Source organism: Ranitomeya imitator, chromosome 1 (assembly GCF_032444005.1).
Source record: "Ranitomeya imitator isolate aRanImi1 chromosome 1, aRanImi1.pri, whole genome shotgun sequence".
Classification (NCBI taxonomy): domain Eukaryota; kingdom Metazoa; phylum Chordata; class Amphibia; order Anura; family Dendrobatidae; genus Ranitomeya; species Ranitomeya imitator.
Window position 1 is genome coordinate 281,087,290 of NC_091282.1, and position 20,337 is coordinate 281,107,626.

The 20,337-nt window shown below is 46.6% G+C and overlaps 1 protein-coding gene across 2 annotated transcripts in view; it reads left to right on the forward strand.

Annotated features, from left to right (window-relative positions):
* Positions 1–20,337, forward strand: part of LOC138669066 (E1A-binding protein p400-like) — a 242,603-nt gene that overhangs the window by 198,629 nt on the left and 23,637 nt on the right. For both annotated transcript variants that reach the window (XM_069756070.1, XM_069756071.1), the window contains 4 exons: positions 304–351; positions 2,337–2,473; positions 3,349–3,405; positions 12,363–12,441. In XM_069756070.1, the coding sequence (XP_069612171.1) occupies positions 304–351; positions 2,337–2,473; positions 3,349–3,405; positions 12,363–12,441 (321 nt within the window). The remainder of the gene's footprint in view (positions 1–303; positions 352–2,336; positions 2,474–3,348; positions 3,406–12,362; positions 12,442–20,337) is intronic.

Sequence of the window (20,337 nt, forward strand, 5' to 3'; positions counted from 1 at the left end):
CAGACCACTATGTATTCCATGGTAGGACCCGAATATTTACAAAAACAGGGGAATTGTATCTCCTATGAATCTCTGGGTCTCCTCTTGTCTTAAGACTTCTTCCAGGAGTTGGCTGTGGCACAGAAGAGATGTACTCCTCTATCTTCGTCAATGCCCGAGACTTAAATTTAGCCGTAGGGTGCGTATTTGACCCGATGCACCCTCTAGCTCCTCATGGCTGAAGTTTTATGTCTCAGCAGTGATGACGTGCTCGGTACCGGTAACTATGAATGAAAGATAACCAGTGTCCCTTTTGTTTAATAGCTTATGTTTGAGGCTAACCCTAAGAAGAAAACGAAGAGTATATACAAGGTTTGTATGCATTTTCCTTCTATGCGATTTTACTATTTTGCCATAGCCCTATCTAATAATTGTAATGCTTGGGTTGTCAGATACACTTCAGACATGTGTCGGCACAGCATAATAATTCTGCTGGAAGCAAATACACAGCGTTCCCCTCATCATGGAGTACTGATAAATTCCAATCATTTCCCAATTATGGCTTACCCACTGTTGTCAAGGATTAAATTAGAAATATCGCTCACTTCTACGTAAATTTAATTTATGGAGAGAAGTAATATTGGCTGTTATACATATTTCAAGGAGAATGAATTTTGCTCAATTATATCAGTATGATATGATTTATTAATAGAAAACTTTGCTCTCATTTTGTTGAGCTTTAATACCGTGGCACAGATTAATATTATACCGTATTACTAAAATACGTTTATGTAACAATTGCTTCGAATGTTGGCGTGGATGTTTGGAGGAAACGAGCCAGTATCTGCAGCAAGCATGTATTACTATGGATTCTCTCCATAACCGGTAGCTGCATTGTAATTGTGTATGAAGGTAGTGGAAAAATAATTGTGTAGTGTGTAGGGGCAAACGTCTCTATTATAGGAGCACTCCCGCTAACATTTTTATTGTTTAAATGTGTGTATGTGCATAAGTAAAAAAAACAAAAAGAAATAAATATGTATGGTATCACTGAGTTTATAAGAGTCCAAAGTAATATTAAATTAATTAACATATATGGTATAAATGTCGTAAAAAGAAATAAAATCGAAACGTGCACCCATTCAAGTCTATGGGTACTTGTAAAACATCGGACTGTACTCGGATGTCACCTGAGTGCAGTCTGGTTTCCACGGACACAGACCATGGAGAAGATGCGAGAGAATCGGATCACTGTAAACTGACACTCGGATTAAACTGTCTGATCAGAGTTTGAGCCTAGTCTAATTACCAATCGATCCGATTCTCTCAGAAGAGAGCATCATTGCTCATGTGAGCAAGCCCTTAAACTCCGTTTCCGCCTTCCTAGCCTGATTGACAGTTCTTCAGTGTTCTCCTGCTGCTGAGATCTCACACTGCTCAGTACAAGCTGCCTCTGTCAATCAGGCTGTCAGTACAACCTACATCTGTCAATCAAACTGGGTGGGCAGAGATCAAATAAACTTGGACTCATGAGCTGCTTCACTCTTTAGCTAAACACTTAAACCGATCTTTTTGTTATCAGGATAAGTAAGTACACCAGGTCAAGTTCATCAGATCTTAGATGAATCTGTTTATTAATTGGTGATATTTTCCCCTTTAAAGATTTTTTAAAATGCTGTATAAATATACTTTTCAGTGGTACAATTTGATACATAAAAATAAAGGGCTGTGCGTGTTCAATCACATTATGCAAAACATTGCGATAATGTAAGACAAGCAAAGTTAACTACCAATTCTCAATTACCAACTCATTGAAAATTCTATAATAACAGATGTGCAATTATCTGAGGGTACGATGGGAACGTTCACCGGCTTCCAGCATCCCTTGTATTTTACAGCAGTCGGGTAGATTATTTCCCTATTATAATAAAACATCTACTGTATCTTATTTATGACAAGATAGCACTGGGAAACGAAGCGTCAGGACAAACACTGGATGTAATTAAAACCTATAAAAGATATTTAGACTCGTTTTGTATAAAAAGAATTACGGTAGATTCATGTTTCTCATTAAAAAAAGTACTCCAGAGAGAACTTTTATTGCCCAAACCGTTCTAAATATGTGTATAGTGTAGTGTTGTTGTATTAAAATACTTAGTGATCGCTGTCTTGCCGGTTTCCGGCGCCGCTGCGTTTCTCTACTGACCCATATGACTCCAAATCCAACTCGCAGTCTCACAAAAGGGTTTATGTGGGGACTGGATGTCTTCTTTACAATGTAAGTCTATGGAGAATGAGAAACTATAGTTCAAAGCCAGAGACGAAACTAGTCAAATGTGTTGGCCTCTTATCTTCAGACTAAGAACAGTCGCCCTCTCCGGACGAGTCAGATCTATGCCCAGGATGAAGGTGTAACACACACACAACTGTACACCAACCGCTTTGACCTGATGAAAATGACGGCGGGGAAGAGGAGCCCACCCATTAAACCGCTGTAAGTTTAGAAGTTCTTCTTAATGGTTTTCAAGATCACAGTATTCATGCAGTACTGGTATTTGTGGCACGTGGTCTTCAAACTATTCGACCATTTGTCTTAAAGTGGTCCTCCTACTTTAAATGTCAGTGGTTTCTTTAAGTTCAGATTAATTGTGAATGTTGTTTTTCTGATACAGTCTGCCTTGTTCTATGTAGAGCCATAAAATTAAATATTAAACCCACTTGGCGCAGCCTTCTGCATACAGATTTTATTAAATTCAGTAAGTAATTCATCTTTGATCAGCTTCTAAAATCCCGCCCCGCACCCCAGTGGTGACTCAGACAGAGGCAATTTTATAACTTTAAGGTTATATGCACATGGAGTTTATTAAGGAGTCTTTTGGAGCGGTTTTAAAGATGCCTGAAAAATTGCTGAAAAAAATGCTTGAAAAACTTATACATTCATCTCTATTGGAAAATTACTTTCTCGTGTTCAGTCTTTTCTTCTGCTACAAGCTTTAAAGCCTTGGGTGGAAAGCGCTCTAAATTAGGCACTGTCTGATTAAAAGGCTGCAAACAAACGCTCCAGTGAGGGGAAAAAAAAAACAAAAAAAAACTTTCCCAAACACTTGATTTTGAAGCCACTTGAAAAGGCAAAATACATCTCTTACAGCTCCCGAAGGAAGAAGCGTTTTCAGAAGCAGTTTCCAGTAGAAAGCACACTGTTTTTAACCACCTCCAAAAAGCCTCTGTGTGCAGAACTTAACTGCCTTTCTCCTAATACTGAATTCTTGATAGTATGAATTTCTGGAAGGTGTCAAAATCACAGCATGAGGTGTAATATTAATATCTAATATATTCAGTTTCATATTTTTTTCATATTTTACGTTTCAGATTGGGAATGAACCCATTTCAGAAAAATCCAAAGCATGCCTCTGTACTTGCTGAAAGGTAATTATTGAAAATAAATCCTCTACGCACCATGGAAACCATACTGATGCTACTGTACCATTATTCCATTTGTAACTTGGATTTCTTTATCGCCTCTCATTGGGGGACACAGGAACCAAGGGTGTATGCTGCTGCCACTAGGAGGCTGACACTATGCAAATAAAAAAGTTAGCTCCTCCTCTGCAGTGTACATCCCACCGACTGGCATTTTACTCTTCAGTTTAGCTTAGTGTCAGTAGGAGGTGGACACTGGTCTTTCATTAGACCCTTATCTACCTCAATGTGCGTCGTTTCTTTTCAGGTTTTCCGGAAGGGATACAGGGTGAGCAGTCACACCTGTAGTCCCACAAAGCGGACTATGAGTACGGCCTTACAGGCAGCCGCACTGCTATTTCTGCGGCCGCACTTCTATCCCTGCGGCCGCACCTTTTCTGCAGACCCACCGCAGCACTGGACGATAGTTAGGCCCCGGTTTTTCCCTATCTTTTGCGCGGCGGCCCTGATGACCGGCTGCGCTGCTTCCCACGGTGGCCACGTTTTTACAGGCAGTCGCACTGCCTTACCTGCGGCCGCATCCTTTTCATCTCTGCGGCGCGGCCCCCTACAGGCAGCCGTGCCGTTTTCCCCAGCGGCCGTACCTTGGGAGGTGACTTGCGGCCGCGGTCCTCTCCAGCGGCCGCCGACTTCTAATATAGGCCCCGGCTCTTCCCGGGGCCTACTTCCGGCGTCAGCACCGGCGCTCCCCTTTCCTGCGGCGGCTGCCGCGCCTATCATCCGGGCCGCGCCCGCAACGTTTTTTGCGCCGCACCGCTGTTTACCACCACTTCGGCGGTCACCGGCTTCTAATTTAGGCCCCGGCTTTCCCCGTAGTCTACTTCCAGTGCCGCGCTCCGCCCACTTCCTTTTTCATCGGGCGGGCTTTCTCCCGCCCGACAAACTCTGCCCTGCATTCCCCACCCGCCGGCGCCATCTCGGCTGGCTCCGCCCCTTCCTCCACGCCGCTGCTGGACACTCAGGGCACGAGTTTTCTGCATCGTGCCACGCACCTTCGCCGGAGAACTTCGCAGAGCGCTCTTTTCTGGGGAAACAGCACGCCATCTGTGCCGGAAATCCACAGCATCTTCCTCCAGGCCTGCAACATCCTGGTATCCGTGTTTTTCATCTGCCGTGAGTAGCTCTGCACTGCAGTCTGACACCCCCCTCTGCCCCACTGTCCCCTAACCTGCTGGCATTTTCTTCAGGGACCTCTTCAAAATGTCTAACTCTAAAGGGGGCCGCTCTTGTCCTCCTACTTCTTCCTCTTCTGCCTTAGTCAAGTACTTTGCATGTTCGTCCTGTAACAGCAAACTTCCCTCAGGTCAGTCCTCTCCGCTCTGTCAGGCCTGCAGCAACCCTATTGTGCCCACCGCCCAGGATCCCCCGGCCGATCCGCCCGACAGTGATACCCCCATCCCAGGCTGGGCTTCCTCTCTGTCACAATCGGTGGCCGATCTAACTCGGGTGTCTCAAACTTTTGGTGTCCGTGCTGGATCGGTTACCCCTGCAGACCCCCGCAGTAGCCAGTGGGTCGCAGGAAGCTCCGTCCGAACCCTCCATTGCTAGCCACAAAAGGTCCAGACAGGAACTCCGGTCTGAGTCCTCTTCTCGCTCCGTCTCGCCACTCGGTCCTCCTCCCGATCCTCCTCCCCTGATTCAGGCGAGTCGTTCTCTGATGCGCCTTCGGAGGATGTTTCGGAGCTGGATTCGAACCAAATCGCTACCATGAGGGATATGGTTCAGAATCTCATTGGAGTGATAAATCTAACCTGTGGCATCAAGGAATCCTCTACGGCAGGGGTCCCCAACTCCAGTCCTCAAGGCCCACCAACAGGTCATGTTTTCAGGATTTCCTTTGTCTTGCCCAGGTAATAATTGCATCACCTGTGCAATGCAAAGGAAATCCTGAAAACATGACCTGTTGGTGGGCCTTGAGGACTGGAGTTGGGGACCCCTGCTCTACGGAACCCGCAGATCAGGCTAAACCACCTTCCAAGTTTTTCGCTTCTCACCCGGAATTCGAGGAGATTATGACAAGAGAAAGAGAGAACCCGACCAGACGCTTTCAGAGAGGAAAGCGTCTTGGCGTTTTATATCCCTTTTCTCCGGAGCTCACCGCTAATTGGACTGCTTCTCCTTCGGTGGATCCTCCAGTTTCCAGACTGTCCACCAACACGGTCCTCCCACTGTCCGGCGGAGCATCTCTGAAGGATTCTAACGATAGAGTCATAGAATCTTTCGCGAAGTCAGCCTTTGAAGCGGCCTCAGCTAGTCTTTGCCCGGCCTTTGCTTCCATATCCAAATGGGCCAAACAGCTCCGTCAGGGCATTCTGGACGGGGTTCCTTCCAGACAGCTGACGGAACTTGCCAACCAGATTTCTCACGAGGGTGAATATCTGGTCTCCGCCTCCCTGGATGCCGCGTACTGTGCGGCTCAGGCGTCCAGCAACGCGGTTGCCATCCGCCGGACCGTTTGGCTTAAGGCCTGGCAGGCGGATTTGTCCTCTAAAAAGTCCCTTACCAGCCTGCCTTTTCAGGGGTCTCGTCTTTTTGGTTCTAAGTTGGACCAAATCATTAAGGACGCTACAGGGTCCACAAGCTCCCTTCTTCCCCAGGCCAAGCCTCGTCGCCCTCCTCCTAGATGTCAATTTCGGTCTTTTCGGCCTTTTCGTCGCTTCTCAGCATCGAACTCCTTCTCCCAGCAGCAACAGAGGCCACTGGCACGTCAAGAGAAGAAAGCGGTATCCTTTAGGCCCACTCCTTCCTGGCATCCTTGCTACTCCCAGGGTAGATCCTCCAGGTCCAGGACTGGAAGAACCACCTCGGCCTGACTCTCGGCCAGTGGACGGTCCACCTCCCAGGTTAGGCAGCCGTCTCCTCTTCTTCAGAGACGTCTGGATCTCCTCAGTAGAGGATGCATGGGTCAGGGAGGTTGTATCCTCGGGATACAAGATAGAGTTAATTTCACAACCTCGGGATCGTTTCTTCGAATCCCGTCCTCCAAGAGATCCCGCTCTAGTCCCGGGTTTCTTCGCGGCCATCGCTTCTCTTCTCAAAGCCGGGGTCCCAGAAAGAACGGTTCACAGGTTTCTACTCAAACCTTTTTGTGGTACCGAAAAAAGACGGCAAGGTTCGCCCCATTCTGGACCTCAAACTGCTGAACAGGAGAGTTCGTCTGAGACACTTCAGGATGGAATCCCTTCGTTCAGTAATTGCTTCCATGGAGGCTCAAGAATTTCTGTGTTCCATAGATATTCAGGACGCCTACCTCCATGTCCCGATATTCCCCGGACATCACCGATTCCTGCGCTTTGCAGTGCTCCAGGAACATTTTCAGTTCGTTGCCCTGCCGTTCGGTCTTGCAACCGCCCCAAGAGTTTTCACAAATATCATGGCGGCGCTGATGGCCATCTTGAGGGTCAGAGGCATGGTTCTGTTTCCATACCTCGACGACATCCTCATCAAGGCTCCGTCCTTTTCTCAAGCCTGTCCATCGTTCTCGACACCCTAGCCCGATTCGGGAGGCTGGTCAACCGGAAAAAGTCCTGCCTTATTCCTTCTCAGCGCATCATCTTTCTGGGCATGCTCTTCGACACTCGTCAGACGAAGGTCTTTCTTCCCGAAGACAAGAGATCCATCCTTCATCGGGACATACGTGTGCTCCAGGGCCCTCGGTCTCCCTCCTTCCGATCGACCATGAAAGTTTTGGGGAGGATGGTAGCAACATTGGAAGCGATTCCCTTCGCCCAATTTCACTCGCGACCTCTTCAGCAAGCCATCCTGTCTCAGTGGAACAGGTCTGTCTTCTCCCTGGACCGCCTGATCCGACTCTCTCCCCAGGTCAAGCGGTCTCTCAACTGGTGGCTCACGTCACCTCTCGTCTCCCAGGGCAGGTCCTTCCTTGCAGTTCACTGGCAGGTGGTGACGACGGACGCCAGCCTGCTCGGCTGGGGTGCGGTATTTCGCCACCTGACTGTACAGGGCCGCTAGTCGGCGCAGGAGGCAACCTTGCCGATCAATGTCCTCGAGATCCGGGCCATTTTTCTGTCCCTTCACTGGGAAAGGATTCTCAGGGGTCTTCCAATCTGAATCCAGACGGACAATGCCACGGCGGTGGCATATGTCAACCATCAAGGGGGGACTCGGAGCTCCTTGGCCGAGGTATCCAAGATCCTCCTCTGGGCAGAGGCAACGGTTCCGGTGATATCCGCGGTGCATATCTCCGGCGTGGACAATTGGGCCGCCGACTTCCTCATCCGCGAGGGACTCGCGGCAGGGGAATGATCCTTGCATCCGGAGGTCTTCCATCAGATTTGTCTTCGATCGGGGACTCCGGACGTGGATCTCACGGCGTCTCAAATGAACAGGAAGGTTCCGCAGTTCATCTCCAGGTCTCGCGATCCTCTCGCAGTGGGCGTCGACGCTCTGGCCATTCCTTGGTCACAGTTCGTGCTGCCCTACCTGTTCCCACCCCTTCCATTACTTCCCAAACTGTTGAAGATCAAAGCGGAAGGGGTGCCGGTCATCCTGAACGCCCCGGTTTGGCCCAGAAGAGCTTGGTTCGCGGAGCTCGTCAATCTTCTCGCGGACGCTCACTGGCGCCTTCCAGACAGGCCTGATCTGCTGTCTCAGGGTCCGATCTGCCACCCGAATTTTCGGTCGCTCAGCTTAACGGCGTGGCTGTTGAGACCGCAGTTCTAAGAGCGTCCGGCCTTTCGGACCGGGTGATTCACACCATGATTCAGGCTCGGAAGCCTTCGTCTTCCAGGATCTACTATCGTACCTGGAAGGCTTATTTCTGTTGGTGCGAGTCCAACCACGTTTCATCTATGTCCTTTTCCCTGCCTTCCATTTTGGCCTTCATTCAGGCAGGACTGAATTCGGGCCTGGCTCTTAGTTCCCTGAAGGGCCAGGTCTCTGCGCTTTCCATCCTTTTTCAGAAGACTTTAGCTTCCCGACCACAGGTTAAGACCTTTCTTCAAGGAGTGGCCCACGCTGTTCCTCCGTACAGGGCCCCTGTGGATTCATGGGATTTAAACCTGGTACTGGACGTTCTGAGGGTTTCCCCCTTTGAGCCCCTCAGGGAGATTCCCCTGTCAGTCCTATCTTGGAAGGTGGCCTTTCTTGTGGCCATCACTTCTATCCGCCGCGTTTCTGAGTTGGCGGCTCTATCTTGCCGTCCTCCGTTCTTGGTCATCCACCAGGACAAGGTGGTCCTCAGGCCTCCGCCTTCCTTTCTTCCTAAGGTGGTTTCCACCTTCCTCCTCAACGAGGACATTGTTCTTCCTTCCTTTTGTCCAGCTCCGACTCATCCTTTGGAGCGATCGTTGAACAAGCTGGACCTCGTCAGGGCAGTGAGGATCTACCTGGATAGAACGTCCACTTTCCGGAAGACGGATTCTCTTTTCGTCATTCCTGATGGCCCGCGCAGAGGCCAACCGGCTTCTAAGGCGACTATTGCTCGCTGGATCAGAACAGCAATTCTGGAGGCTTACCGGGTTAAGAACAGAGTGCCCCCTCCTGGGATCAAGGCTCACTCTACCCGGGCAGTCGGCGCCTCCTGGGCGGTGCACCACAGGGCTTCCGCCCTACAGCTTTGCAAAGCGGCAACTTGGTCTTCCATCCACACGTTCGCCAAATTTTACAAGGTCCATACCTACGCTTCGGTGGACGCCAGCCTAGGCAGAAGGATCTTGCAGGTGGCAGTGGTGAGTCCTCTGACCTGATGGAAGTCTGTTTTTCCTGCCCTAGGGACTGCTTTGGGACGTCCCATGATTCCTGTGTCCCCCAATGAGAGGCGATAAAGAAAACAGGATTTTTGGTTGCTTACCGTAAAATCTGTTTCTTGGAGCCTCCATTGGGGGACACAGCTCCCTCCAAATGTTTCTGTTGTTCTATGTCCTATGACTGTTCTCACGTTTACAGTTCTCAAGTTTGTGGTTATGGTTTTTCAACCTTGTTATTTCTCTACTACTGCTTTCTCACTAACTGAAGAGTATAATGCCAGTCGGTGGGGTGTACACTGCAGAGGAGGAGCTAACTTTTTTATTTGCATAGTGTCAGCCTCCTAGTGGCAGCAGCATACACCCATGGTTCCTGTGTCCCCAAATGGAGGCTCCAAGAAACAGATTTTACGTTAAGCAACCAAAAATCCTGTTATACCGTATATACTCGAGTATAACCCGAACCGAGTATTAGCGGAGGCACCTAAATTTGCCACGAAAAACTGGGAAAACTTATTGACTCGAGTTTAAGCCGGGTATGCATTGTCCCCTTACCCCTATCCTTCTATGCATGGCTCCCCATCCCTGTCCTTGTATGCATGGCTCCTTATCCCCTATCCTTGTATGCATGATTCCAATAAAAAATAAAAAAACACAAACACGTTCTACTTAACTTCCCTGTGTGCCCTCGCTGCATCTCATTCCAGCCCCAGCAGCTCTTTCTGCTGAGCGATCATGTGTCCCGCTCATTAAGGTAATGAATCTTCACTCCACGCCTATGGGTGTTGAGAGACGTGAATATTCATTACCTTAATGAGCAGGGGACACTGCTGGCTCTAGCCGGAATGAGGTGCAGCGAGGGTGCACAGGGAAGGTACAGTATGTAGGATGTGTGCTGGAAGGCTGCGGCTGTTACTGTGTGCTATAAGAGAAATTAATATTCATTGCCAGCGTACTGCCGCTCCCCCTCCCTCGCTTTCTTTCTGGGACAATGACTCATGTATAAGCCGAGGGGGAGCGTTTTCAGCACACAAAAAATGTGCTGAAAAACTCGGCTTATACACGAGTATGTACGGTATCTGATATTGGTCAGCTAAGCCCTTGGGTGCAAGGAGGATGCTAGGTGAACATGATCTGTGTCCGCCCAGCCTTCCTCTGTATACAGATCCCAGCTAATAGCAACCTGTATAGTTACCTGGCAGCCATTAGACCATTATTGTGCAAAGTCCAAAGGAAATGTACAGGGGAAAAAAAGTGAAGAAAAAAAACAAACAAACCTTTGAACAAATGTCTCAAAGTAAAAAACAAATTAATTCTAAATTGGAAAGTGAAAGACAGCTATGAAATGAAAACCTGTAATAACCCTTTATAAATACATAAATACCATATATTAACCCCTTCCCGACATGCGCTGTACTAGTACGGCGCATGTCGGGTCCCCTGCTTTGATGTGGGCTCCGGCGGTGAGCCCACATCAAAGTCGCGACATGTCAGCTGTTTTGTACAGCTGACATGTGCGCGCAATAGCGGCGGGTGAAATCGCGATTCACCCACCGCTATTAACCTGTTAAATGCCGCTGTCAAACGTTGACAGCGGCATTTAACCGGCGCTTCCGGCCGCGCGGCCTGAAATGAGCGCATCGCCGACCCCCGTCACATGATAGGGGGTTGGCGATGCATCAGAATGGTAACCATAGAGGTCCTTGAGACCTCTATGGTTACTGATGCCAGCCTGCTGTGAACTCCCCCCTGTGGTCGGCGCTCATAGAAAGCCTGCATTTCAGCTACATAGCAGTGATCTAATGATCGCTGCTATGTAGCAGAGACGAACGAGTGGTGCCAGCTTCTAGCCTCCCATGGAGGCTATTGAAGCATGGCAAAAGTTAAAAAAAAAGTTTTTAAAAATATGAAAACAATAAAAAAATATAAAAGTTTAAATCACCCTCTTTTCGCCCCATCCAAAATAAAACAATAAAAAAATGTTTTTTTGGTCGCTGCGACATTGCATTAAAATGCAATAACGGGTGATCAAAAGAACGTATCTGCACAAAAGTGGTATCATTAAAAACGTCAGCTCTGCACGCAAAAAGTAAGTAGCCCTCACCCGACCCCAGATCACGAAAAATGGAGATGCTACGGGTATCGGAAAATGGCGCATTTTTTTTTTTAATTATTTTTTAGCAAAGTTTTGAATTTTTTTTCACCACTTAGATAAAAAATAACCTAGACATGTTAGGTGTCTATGAACTAGTAATGACCTGTAGAGTCATAATTACAGTGCTAGTGAACCTAGCAAAAAAGCCAAACAAAAAACAAGTGCGGGATTGCACTTTTTTTGCAATTTCATCGCACTTGGAATTTTTTTCCCGTTTTCTAGTACAAGACATGGTAAAACCAATGGTGTCGTTCAAAAGTACAACTCGTCCCGCTAAAAAATAAGCCCTCACATGACCATATTGACGGAAAAATAAAAAAGTTATGGCTCTGGGAAGGAGGGGAGCGAAAAAATAAAACACAAAAACGAAAAAGGGCCGCAGCGGGAAGGGGTTAATGCATCCATATTAAATAAATGTTACCCCAAATGTACAAATGCTGCATTTTCCCTAGTTTACAGCTGCAATAACATTATTGTGCGTCGGTACTTTGTGCCCTTTCACAGATCCAGCATACCACATAGAATTAGTATTTTCTTGAGTTTTATAGTAACAATGCATGTTGGGCAAATATCTGGGATCCTTGTACAGGGGAGAGGATTATACAGTTGTAGAAATTAATTATTTTAAATTATAAAGGGAAAAATCATATTCCTTTTGATTTTCCCCAAATATACTAGTTGGGTTTTGTTACTATTTACTTACATCTGTAAAAAGTAAAAACATGTATTTGACTAATACACAGAACAGCGGTGCACACATTGGCTAAGGGTCTCCGGTTCCGAACTTGATAGCCTCATAGACACATATTCGCATGGATGTGTAAATGCGGCATAAAACATTTAGAAAAAATCCTCCTTACAATATATCATTCTATATGGGGTAATTTTGCTGTAGACATTCAGGCTTTTGAAGGCCATGGTCCTGGAATGTTTTTGTTTTTTTCTTTTAAGAAATGGTGCTCTCCTTTGTTCTTAGTAATGTGTGCAGTTTTTAATACTTTGGTCATAACAGAATTAATTTAGGGCACTTCTTTCACTTCCAGTGGAATAAATTATGATAAACCTCTACCACCTATTCAAGTGGCCTCTCTAAAAGCTGAACGCATTGCCAAGGAAAAAAAGGTATGTATACCCCATTGGTCTTGGAGAAAAAACATCTACCCAGAAGATGATCATATAGCCCACTGTTTCCCAAATTCCAGTCCTCCCTGCCCTCACAGTCCATGTTTTCAGGATTTCCTTAGTATTGCACAAGTGAGAGAATTCCTGATGCCTTAAGGATACTTCCACCACCTGGCGATACTAAGGAAAACTCTGAGAAATTCATATGTTTGGAGCTGTGAGGACTGGAGTTATAGCCAGATAACATCTAGTGATAATTTACTGATCAAAGCTTAGAGTAGACAAGTATAAATTTGATAAATCTGGCACATTCTAAGACTACCTAGTCTAATTTTTCATCATCTAAGAATTCTACCACATTGATTAATACACCCCAATGTATTTTAACCATTATTAAAGGGGTTGTTCGACTATGCTACAAGTAGTCAATCTATATGACTTCAGCCTTGTGGATAATCACAACGCAAGCCCTATGCACTGTGAAGTTTCTCCGGTGCTGGGAGCAGATGTCATATGACCACAAATAAGCAATTTGCGCGCGTGACTGCATTTATGCAAATCACATACAGTCATGGCTGAAAGTGTTGGCACCCTTGAAAATGTTCCAGAAAACAAAGTATTTTTCCCCGAAAATTATTACAATTACTCATGTTTTGTTATAAACATGTTATAGGAACAGTACAAATAGACAAAGAAAAAATGCAATTTGGAGATATTTTCACAAAAATCCCAATAAATTGGCAGGACGAAATTGTGTGCACCTTCCCAAAATTGTGAGTAAGCAACTTTTCTTTATGGCTTCATAACAGGTAAACATGGGGGTATCCTGCTGTCACTAGGAGGCTGACACTAGGCAAAAAAATACCTCCTCCTCAGCATTATATACTCACCAACTGGCACAAAGGGTAACAGGATGCAACTTCTTACCCTAATTTCCCAAGTAAAGTGACTGAGAGAACAGTTTTGTGCCATCCACATCATACCCTCTCTGGACTGCGGTGGCAGGGCCTTACACCTAACTCTTTAAGCGTGTTTCAGGGCAGTTTGTGGTGAAAGCTCCTTGCCTTTTCCCCATTCCAGCCATGTACTTGGAGCGGTGCTGGGAAGAAGACAGTTGTCATTCCTTAGTGAGCCCTCTCACCCCTCCCAACCGGGGTCAAAACAGTCTTCTGCACCGTCTGGGCACACAACAGGTTGCGGGAAGGAGGGCTCTTTTTCCAGTGACTCCTCTCCTCCCCTGGGAAATCCTGACGCCGTCCTCTGGTTTGAGAAGAGGGAGTAGGGACCTCGGACAGACAGGTACTCACTCCTTTTTCTCCACAGTCCCTTTTCAAACGGTGGTGAACATTATTAAAGACATAAGAAAGCCAGCTCCCCCCCTCTCTTCAGCACGCTTTTTCGGCATGCTAGTGTCGAAACAGACAGCTGTTTCGGGGATGGGTACCATGCTTGGCATAGGTGGCTTTCCTTCATAGGATGCTGCCCTTCCCGTGGTTGTTCCTTCCCGGGGAAAGGCCTGGCTATTCACTGCTTGCGTCGAGAAACACGTGATGGTGTCTCCGCAGCTTCTTTTCATGCATCTGCATATTTCCCATAAGGGATGGGGGCAGTGTTCTGGAATCACTGCGTTGAGAAACACGTGATGGTGTCTCCGCGGTGTTGGATGTTTTGGTCTCCCCGAGGCCAATCATCTGTGCCTTTATAGCCTTTTTACTAGGCACTGCTCCTAATAGCCAGATTCCTACTCCACACTGATGAGGGGCAAAAACCCCGAAACAGCTGTCTGTGGATGGATACCATGCTTGGCATAGGTGGCTTTCCTTCATAGGATGCTGCCCTTCCCGTGGTTGTTCCTTCCCGGGGAAAGGCCTGGCTATTCACTGCTTGCGTCGAGAAACACGTGATGGTGTCTCCGCAGCTTCTTTTCATGCATCTGCATATTTCCCATAAGGGATGGGGGCAGTGTTCTGGAATCACTGCGTTGAGAAACACGTGATGGTGTCTCCGTGGTGTTGGATGTTTTGGTCTCCCCGAGGCCAATCATCTGTGCCTTTATAGCCTTTTTACTAGGCACTGCTCCTAATAGCCAGATTCCTACTCCACACTGATGAGGGGCAAAACCCCCGAAACAGCTGTCTGTGGATGGATACCATGCTTGGCATAGGGGGCTTTCCTTCATAGGATGCTGCCCTTCCCGTGGTTGTTCCTTCCCGGGGAAAGGCCTGGCTATTCACTGCTTGCGTCGAGAAACACGTGATGGTGTCTCCGCAGCTTGTTTTCATATATCAAGGATAATGTCCAAGAAGTGGCCTTATTCCAGCTACTCATCTGGTTCCCCTTCCCCTTCTACATCCTTCAGGATGCTCTTGGTATGTCACTCCTCCTTTCCTTCTGAGGTGGCCCCAGGGTCTGACCTTGCTTACGAATCAGACTCTGATCCTGACACAGACCACGTTTACAAGATCCAGGATATGGTCAACAGCCTCATCTCTGCCATCAATCAGACCCTCGATATTAAGGAGGAAGATTGTCCTTCCCTGATCACTGTCTTATTCATAAAGGCAAAATGGCCGCTCCGGGACTTTTTTTTTAACCACAAGGAAGTTGAGGCTTACCAAACAGTGGGAACACCTGGAAAAGCACTAAGCTGGTAGGAAACGGTTAGCTATCTTACATCCTATTGGTTCTGATCTCCTTGGCAAATGGGCAGATTCCCTGACCTTGGATCCACCAGTCTCACACCTGTCTACCAACACTGTTCTGTCACTCCCTGATGGTTTGTCTCCACTCCAATATCAAAAATTACCGCACACTTGAAGCTGGTATGATGCAAATATATAACAAGTTTATTGTGTTCACAAAACAGGTTGCCACAAAAAGGAAACAAAAAGTGCAGATAGAAACCCAACGTTTCGACCCTCCCGGGCCTTATTCATGGGGTTACTTGATGCACGCTAGGATACATATGTAGGTGGCAGGCATAGGGTAGGAGGGCAAGTCCCTTGGTATATAAGCTGTCGCTTAACCTGGAACAGGCTGGGAATATACTGTTTTGTAATGCAAAGCGATAGTGGCACACAGAGGCTGTGACATCCGTAGTGGGCCTGTGTATAGCTGGATGACCCGTGCGGGCAGCACTCCTGAGGCTTGTAGTGATGTAAATGGAGGGTGCTGGATGAGCGGCGCTCCTGCGCCCTGCTGCTGCTGCCACTGACAGACAGATCGAAGCCCTAGCCAAGTCTGCCTTTGAGGTTGTAAGAGCCTTTCTCTGTGCGCTTTTGCTTCCACATGGGTAATCAAGTCGATCTGTGCCTGGGATAAACTCAGGTCATCTTATCAGTGGCCTTGTGGAATGAACTGGCTGATTTTGCAGACCAGATTGCTCACACAGGAAAATACTTGCTCGCTGCGTCTCTTGACGCTGCCAACTGTCCTGACTGTGTCATTAGCAATATTGTAGCTATGCGCAGAATACTCTGGCTCAAGGTCTGCAATGAGGACCCGATATCTAAAAAGTCTACCTTCCCTTCCAGAGATCACGAGTGGATCAGCTCATCTCTGATGCCACCGGCGGTAAGAGTACCTACCTCTCTTCCTCAGCCTAGGCCTGAATCTCCACGTACCAGGAGACGTCCTCTCCAATTTTTATCCTTTCAGCGGTTTTCCTCCGACGAGACTGATCTCCTACCCAGTGAAAGAGTAGTAAGCCTTCCTTCAAACCCACCCCGGCTTGGTGCCAAAAGATCGCTCTGTCAAGCTGTCAGGATCCCAATCTAATAGATTCTCTTCTGGATGACGAGTCACCCCCACCTGACTAGCCTCTGCTACCAGAGTGTTTACAGAGGTCTTGGCTCCAAAGGGCTAGTAATTATGCCCTACCTTGAGCCCACATCAAAGCAGGGACATGTCAGCTGTTTTGCCCGCTATTAACTAGTTAAATGCCGCTGTCAAACTCTGACAGCGGCATTTAACAAGCACTTCCGACCATCGGGGTGGAAATGCACGCATTGGAGACCCCCGTCACGTGATCGGGGGTCATCGGAGCGTTGACATAACAACCAGAGGTCTTCTGAAGACCTCTATGGTTGTTGATGCCAGATTACTGTGAGTGCCACCCTGTGGTCGGCGCTCATAGCAAGGCAGTAATTCGGCTACATAGGAGCGATCTATGCATCGCTCCTATGTAGCAGAGCCGATCGAGTTGTGCCAGCTTCTAGCCTGCCATGAAGGCTATTGAAGCATGGCAAAAGTAAAAAAAAAAAAAATTTTGAAAAAAATATGAAAAAAATAAAAGTTTAAATCATCCCCTTTCGCTCCATTCAAAATAAAGCAATAAAAAATAAAATCAAACCTACATATATTTTGTATCGCCGCGTTCAGAATCGCCTGACCTATCAATAAAAAAAAAAAAAGGATTAACCTGATCGCTAAATGGCGTAGCGAGAAAACAAATTTAAAACACCAGAATTAGTTTTTTTGGGTCGCCACGACATTGCATTAAAATACAATAAAGGCCGATCAAAAGAACGTATCGTATCTGCACCAAAATAGTATCATTAAAACCCGTCAGCTCAGCATGCAAAAAATAAGCCCTCACTCGACCCGAGATCACGAAAAATGGAGATGCTACTGTTAACGGAAAATTGCACAATTTTTTTTTTTTTTCCCGCAAATGGGAATTTTTTTTCACCACTTAAGTAAAAAAGAACCTAGCAATGTTTGGTGTCTATGACCTAGAGAATCATAATGGCAGGTCAGTTTTAACATTTAGTGAACCTAGTGGTGATGAGCGAATATACTCGTTACTCGAGATTTCCCAAGCACGCTCGGGTGACCTCCGAGTATTTGTTAGTGTTTGGAGATTTAGTTTTCATCGCCGCAGCTGAATGATTTACATCTGTTACCAGCATAAGTACATATGAAGGTTACCTGGTTGCTAGGGAATCCCCACATGTAATCAAACTAGCTAGTAGCTGTAAATCATTCAGCTGAGGTGAGGAAAACTAAATCACCGAGCACTAAAAAATACTCGGAGGTCACCCGAGCGTGCTCAGGAAATCTCGAGTAACGAGTATATTCACTCATCACTAGAACCTAACAAAAAAAGCCAAACAAAAAACAAGTGTGGGATTGCACTTTTTTCGCAATTTCACCGCACTTGGAATTTTTTTCCTATTTTCTAGTACACGACATGGTAAAACCAATGGTGTCGCTCAAAAGTAAAACTCGTCCCACAAAAAATAAGCCCTCACATGGCCATATCGATGGAAAAATAATTAAGTTATGGCTCTGGGAAGAAGGGGAAAAACGAAAAAAAAACGAAAAAAGCTGGGGTCATGAAGGGGTTAACCTAGTTTTGCGCTTTCTTCAGGGACCTCCCTTTGAACCAATTCAGAACATTGCGTCCTCCCTCTCTCCTGAAATGTAACCTTCTTGGTTGTGATAACTTCTATCAGACGGGTCTCAGTATTAGCAGTTCTCTCTTGCCACTCTCCTTTCCTCATCTTCCACCAGGACAAGGACCAGGACCTGTTCCTTAATTCCTTTCCCGGGTAGTCCCCCCGTAGCATTTCAACGAGAATATAGTCCTTCCTTCATTTTGCCCGTCCTCTAGAAAGGTTTCTCTACAAACTGGACCTAGTCAGAGCCCTACATCTCTACCTCTCAAGGACAGTATCCTTCAGACGTTCTGAGGCCTTGTTTATCATTCCTGATGGTTGTCGCAAAGGACTCCCTGCTTACAAGTCTACTATCGGCCCCTGGATCTGCTTGGCTATACTGGAGGCTTATCGAATTAAAGATAGACCACCACTCCTATTCCAGGAGTTAGGGCTCACTCTACCCGTGTGGTAGGGGCCTCCTGGGTCATTTGCCACATGGCCTCTGCAACCTATATCTGCAAGTCTACCACCTGGTCATCCCTTCATATATTTGCAATATTCTACAGGATACATACCTACGCCTCAGCTGATGCTGCCTAGGTAGAAAGATGCAGCAAGGGACGGTCGCACGCTGTCCGACCTGAATGGAGCACGATATTCTGTTCTCTCTTTTAGGACATGCCATGGTTACCTGTGTCCCCCAATTAAGTGATAAAGAAATATTTCTGGTCCTCATTGTAAAATCTTTTTTGAAGCATCCGCCCTTGTTTGTGTCTCTATTGGGCCTGTGTGTTATTTGTTGTTGCTTCTCCTACTTATTTTTCACTAACTGATGAACTTTGTGCCAGTCAGTGGGTGTACCCTGCTGAGGAGGAGCTAACTCTTTTTTTGCCTATTGTCAGCCTCCTAGGGAAAGCAGCATTCACTCATGGTTACCGGTTTCCTCCAATGAAGGCTCCAGAAAGAGATTTTACGATGCGTTTCAAAAATCCTTCTTTTTTCAAGCATGTAATGCTCCTTCAAGCTCACCTATGTCAAGTAACAAGTGTGGGCTATATGAAAATCACACCTGTAATCAGATAAAAAGGGAGAAGTTGACTCAAAATTTGCATTGTGTGTCTGTGTGTGTTCCACACTAAGCATGGAGAACTGTACGAGGAGAAGAGAACTGTCTAAGGGCTTGAGAACCAAAACTGTTGAAAATATCAGCAATCTCAAAGTTACAAGTCCATCTCCAGAGATCTTGATGTTCCTTTAACCACGGTGCACAATATAATGAAGAAGTTTAAAACCCATGGCACTGTAGCTAATCTCCCTGGATATGGACATCAGAGAAAAATTGATGAATGGTTAGAATGCAGGATAGTTCGGATGGTGGATAAGCAGCCCCAATCAAGTTCCAGAGAAATTCAAGCTGTCCTGCAAGCTCAGGGTGCATCAGTGTATCTGCAAATGATCCATTGACATTTGAATGAAATAAAATGCTATGACAGCAGACAGAGGAGGACCTCACTGCTGACACAGAGACATAAAAAATCTGGACTCCAGTTTGTCAAGATGTACGGGAGTAAGGCTAGGTTCACATTGCGTTAGTGCAATCCGTTTAGCGCATACGCTAACGGAATGCGCTAACGCAATGTACAAAAAGGGATTGCGTTTAGCGATCCCGCTAGCGCTGATGCTCGATCTGCGCTAGCGAGAAACAGACCTCGAATGCTGCAAGCAGCATTCGAGGTCCGTCCGAAAATAACGGGACATCGCTAACGCATGCCAAAAATGGCATACGTTAGCGATGCGTTAGATACATTGCGGTCAATGGGTGCGCTAATGGATCCGTTACATATCGTTAATTGCGCCATGTAACGGATTCCGTCAGCAGACACCCACTAACGCAATGTGAACCCAGCCTAAGCCGAAATCCTTCTGGAAAAGGGTTTTGTGGACAGATGAGACCAAGATAGAGCTGTTTGGTAAAGCACATCATTCTACTGTTTAAGAAAAAGGAATGCGGCCTACAAAGAAAAAAAACACAGTACCTACAGTAAAATGTGGTGATTCAAAGATGTCCTGGGGTTGGGTGTCTTTACTGTGTGCAAGACATCATGAAATCTCAAGATTACCTAAGGATTTTGGGTCACAATGTAGTGCTGAGTCAGAAAGCTGGGTTTGCGTCTTAGCTCATGGGTCTTCCAGCTAGACAATGACCCAAAACATACTTCAGAACTCTCCAGCGCTTTCTTTCCATCTATTTCTGGGTGCTTCTTGAAGTGGTTTGCAAGGAGTCCGGAGTCAATTTCCATTGAACACGTGTGGAGAGGACTTAACATTGCTGTTGGGAGACACCCTTCGAATATGAGAGACCCGGAGTAGATTGCAAAAGAAGAGTGGTCAAAAATTCCATTTGAGAGGTGTAAGAAGCTTGTTGATGGTTACAGGAAGAAATTGATTGCAGTCATTTATTCCAAACGATGTGCAACCAAATATTAAGTTGCGAGTGCCATAATTTTGTCTATAC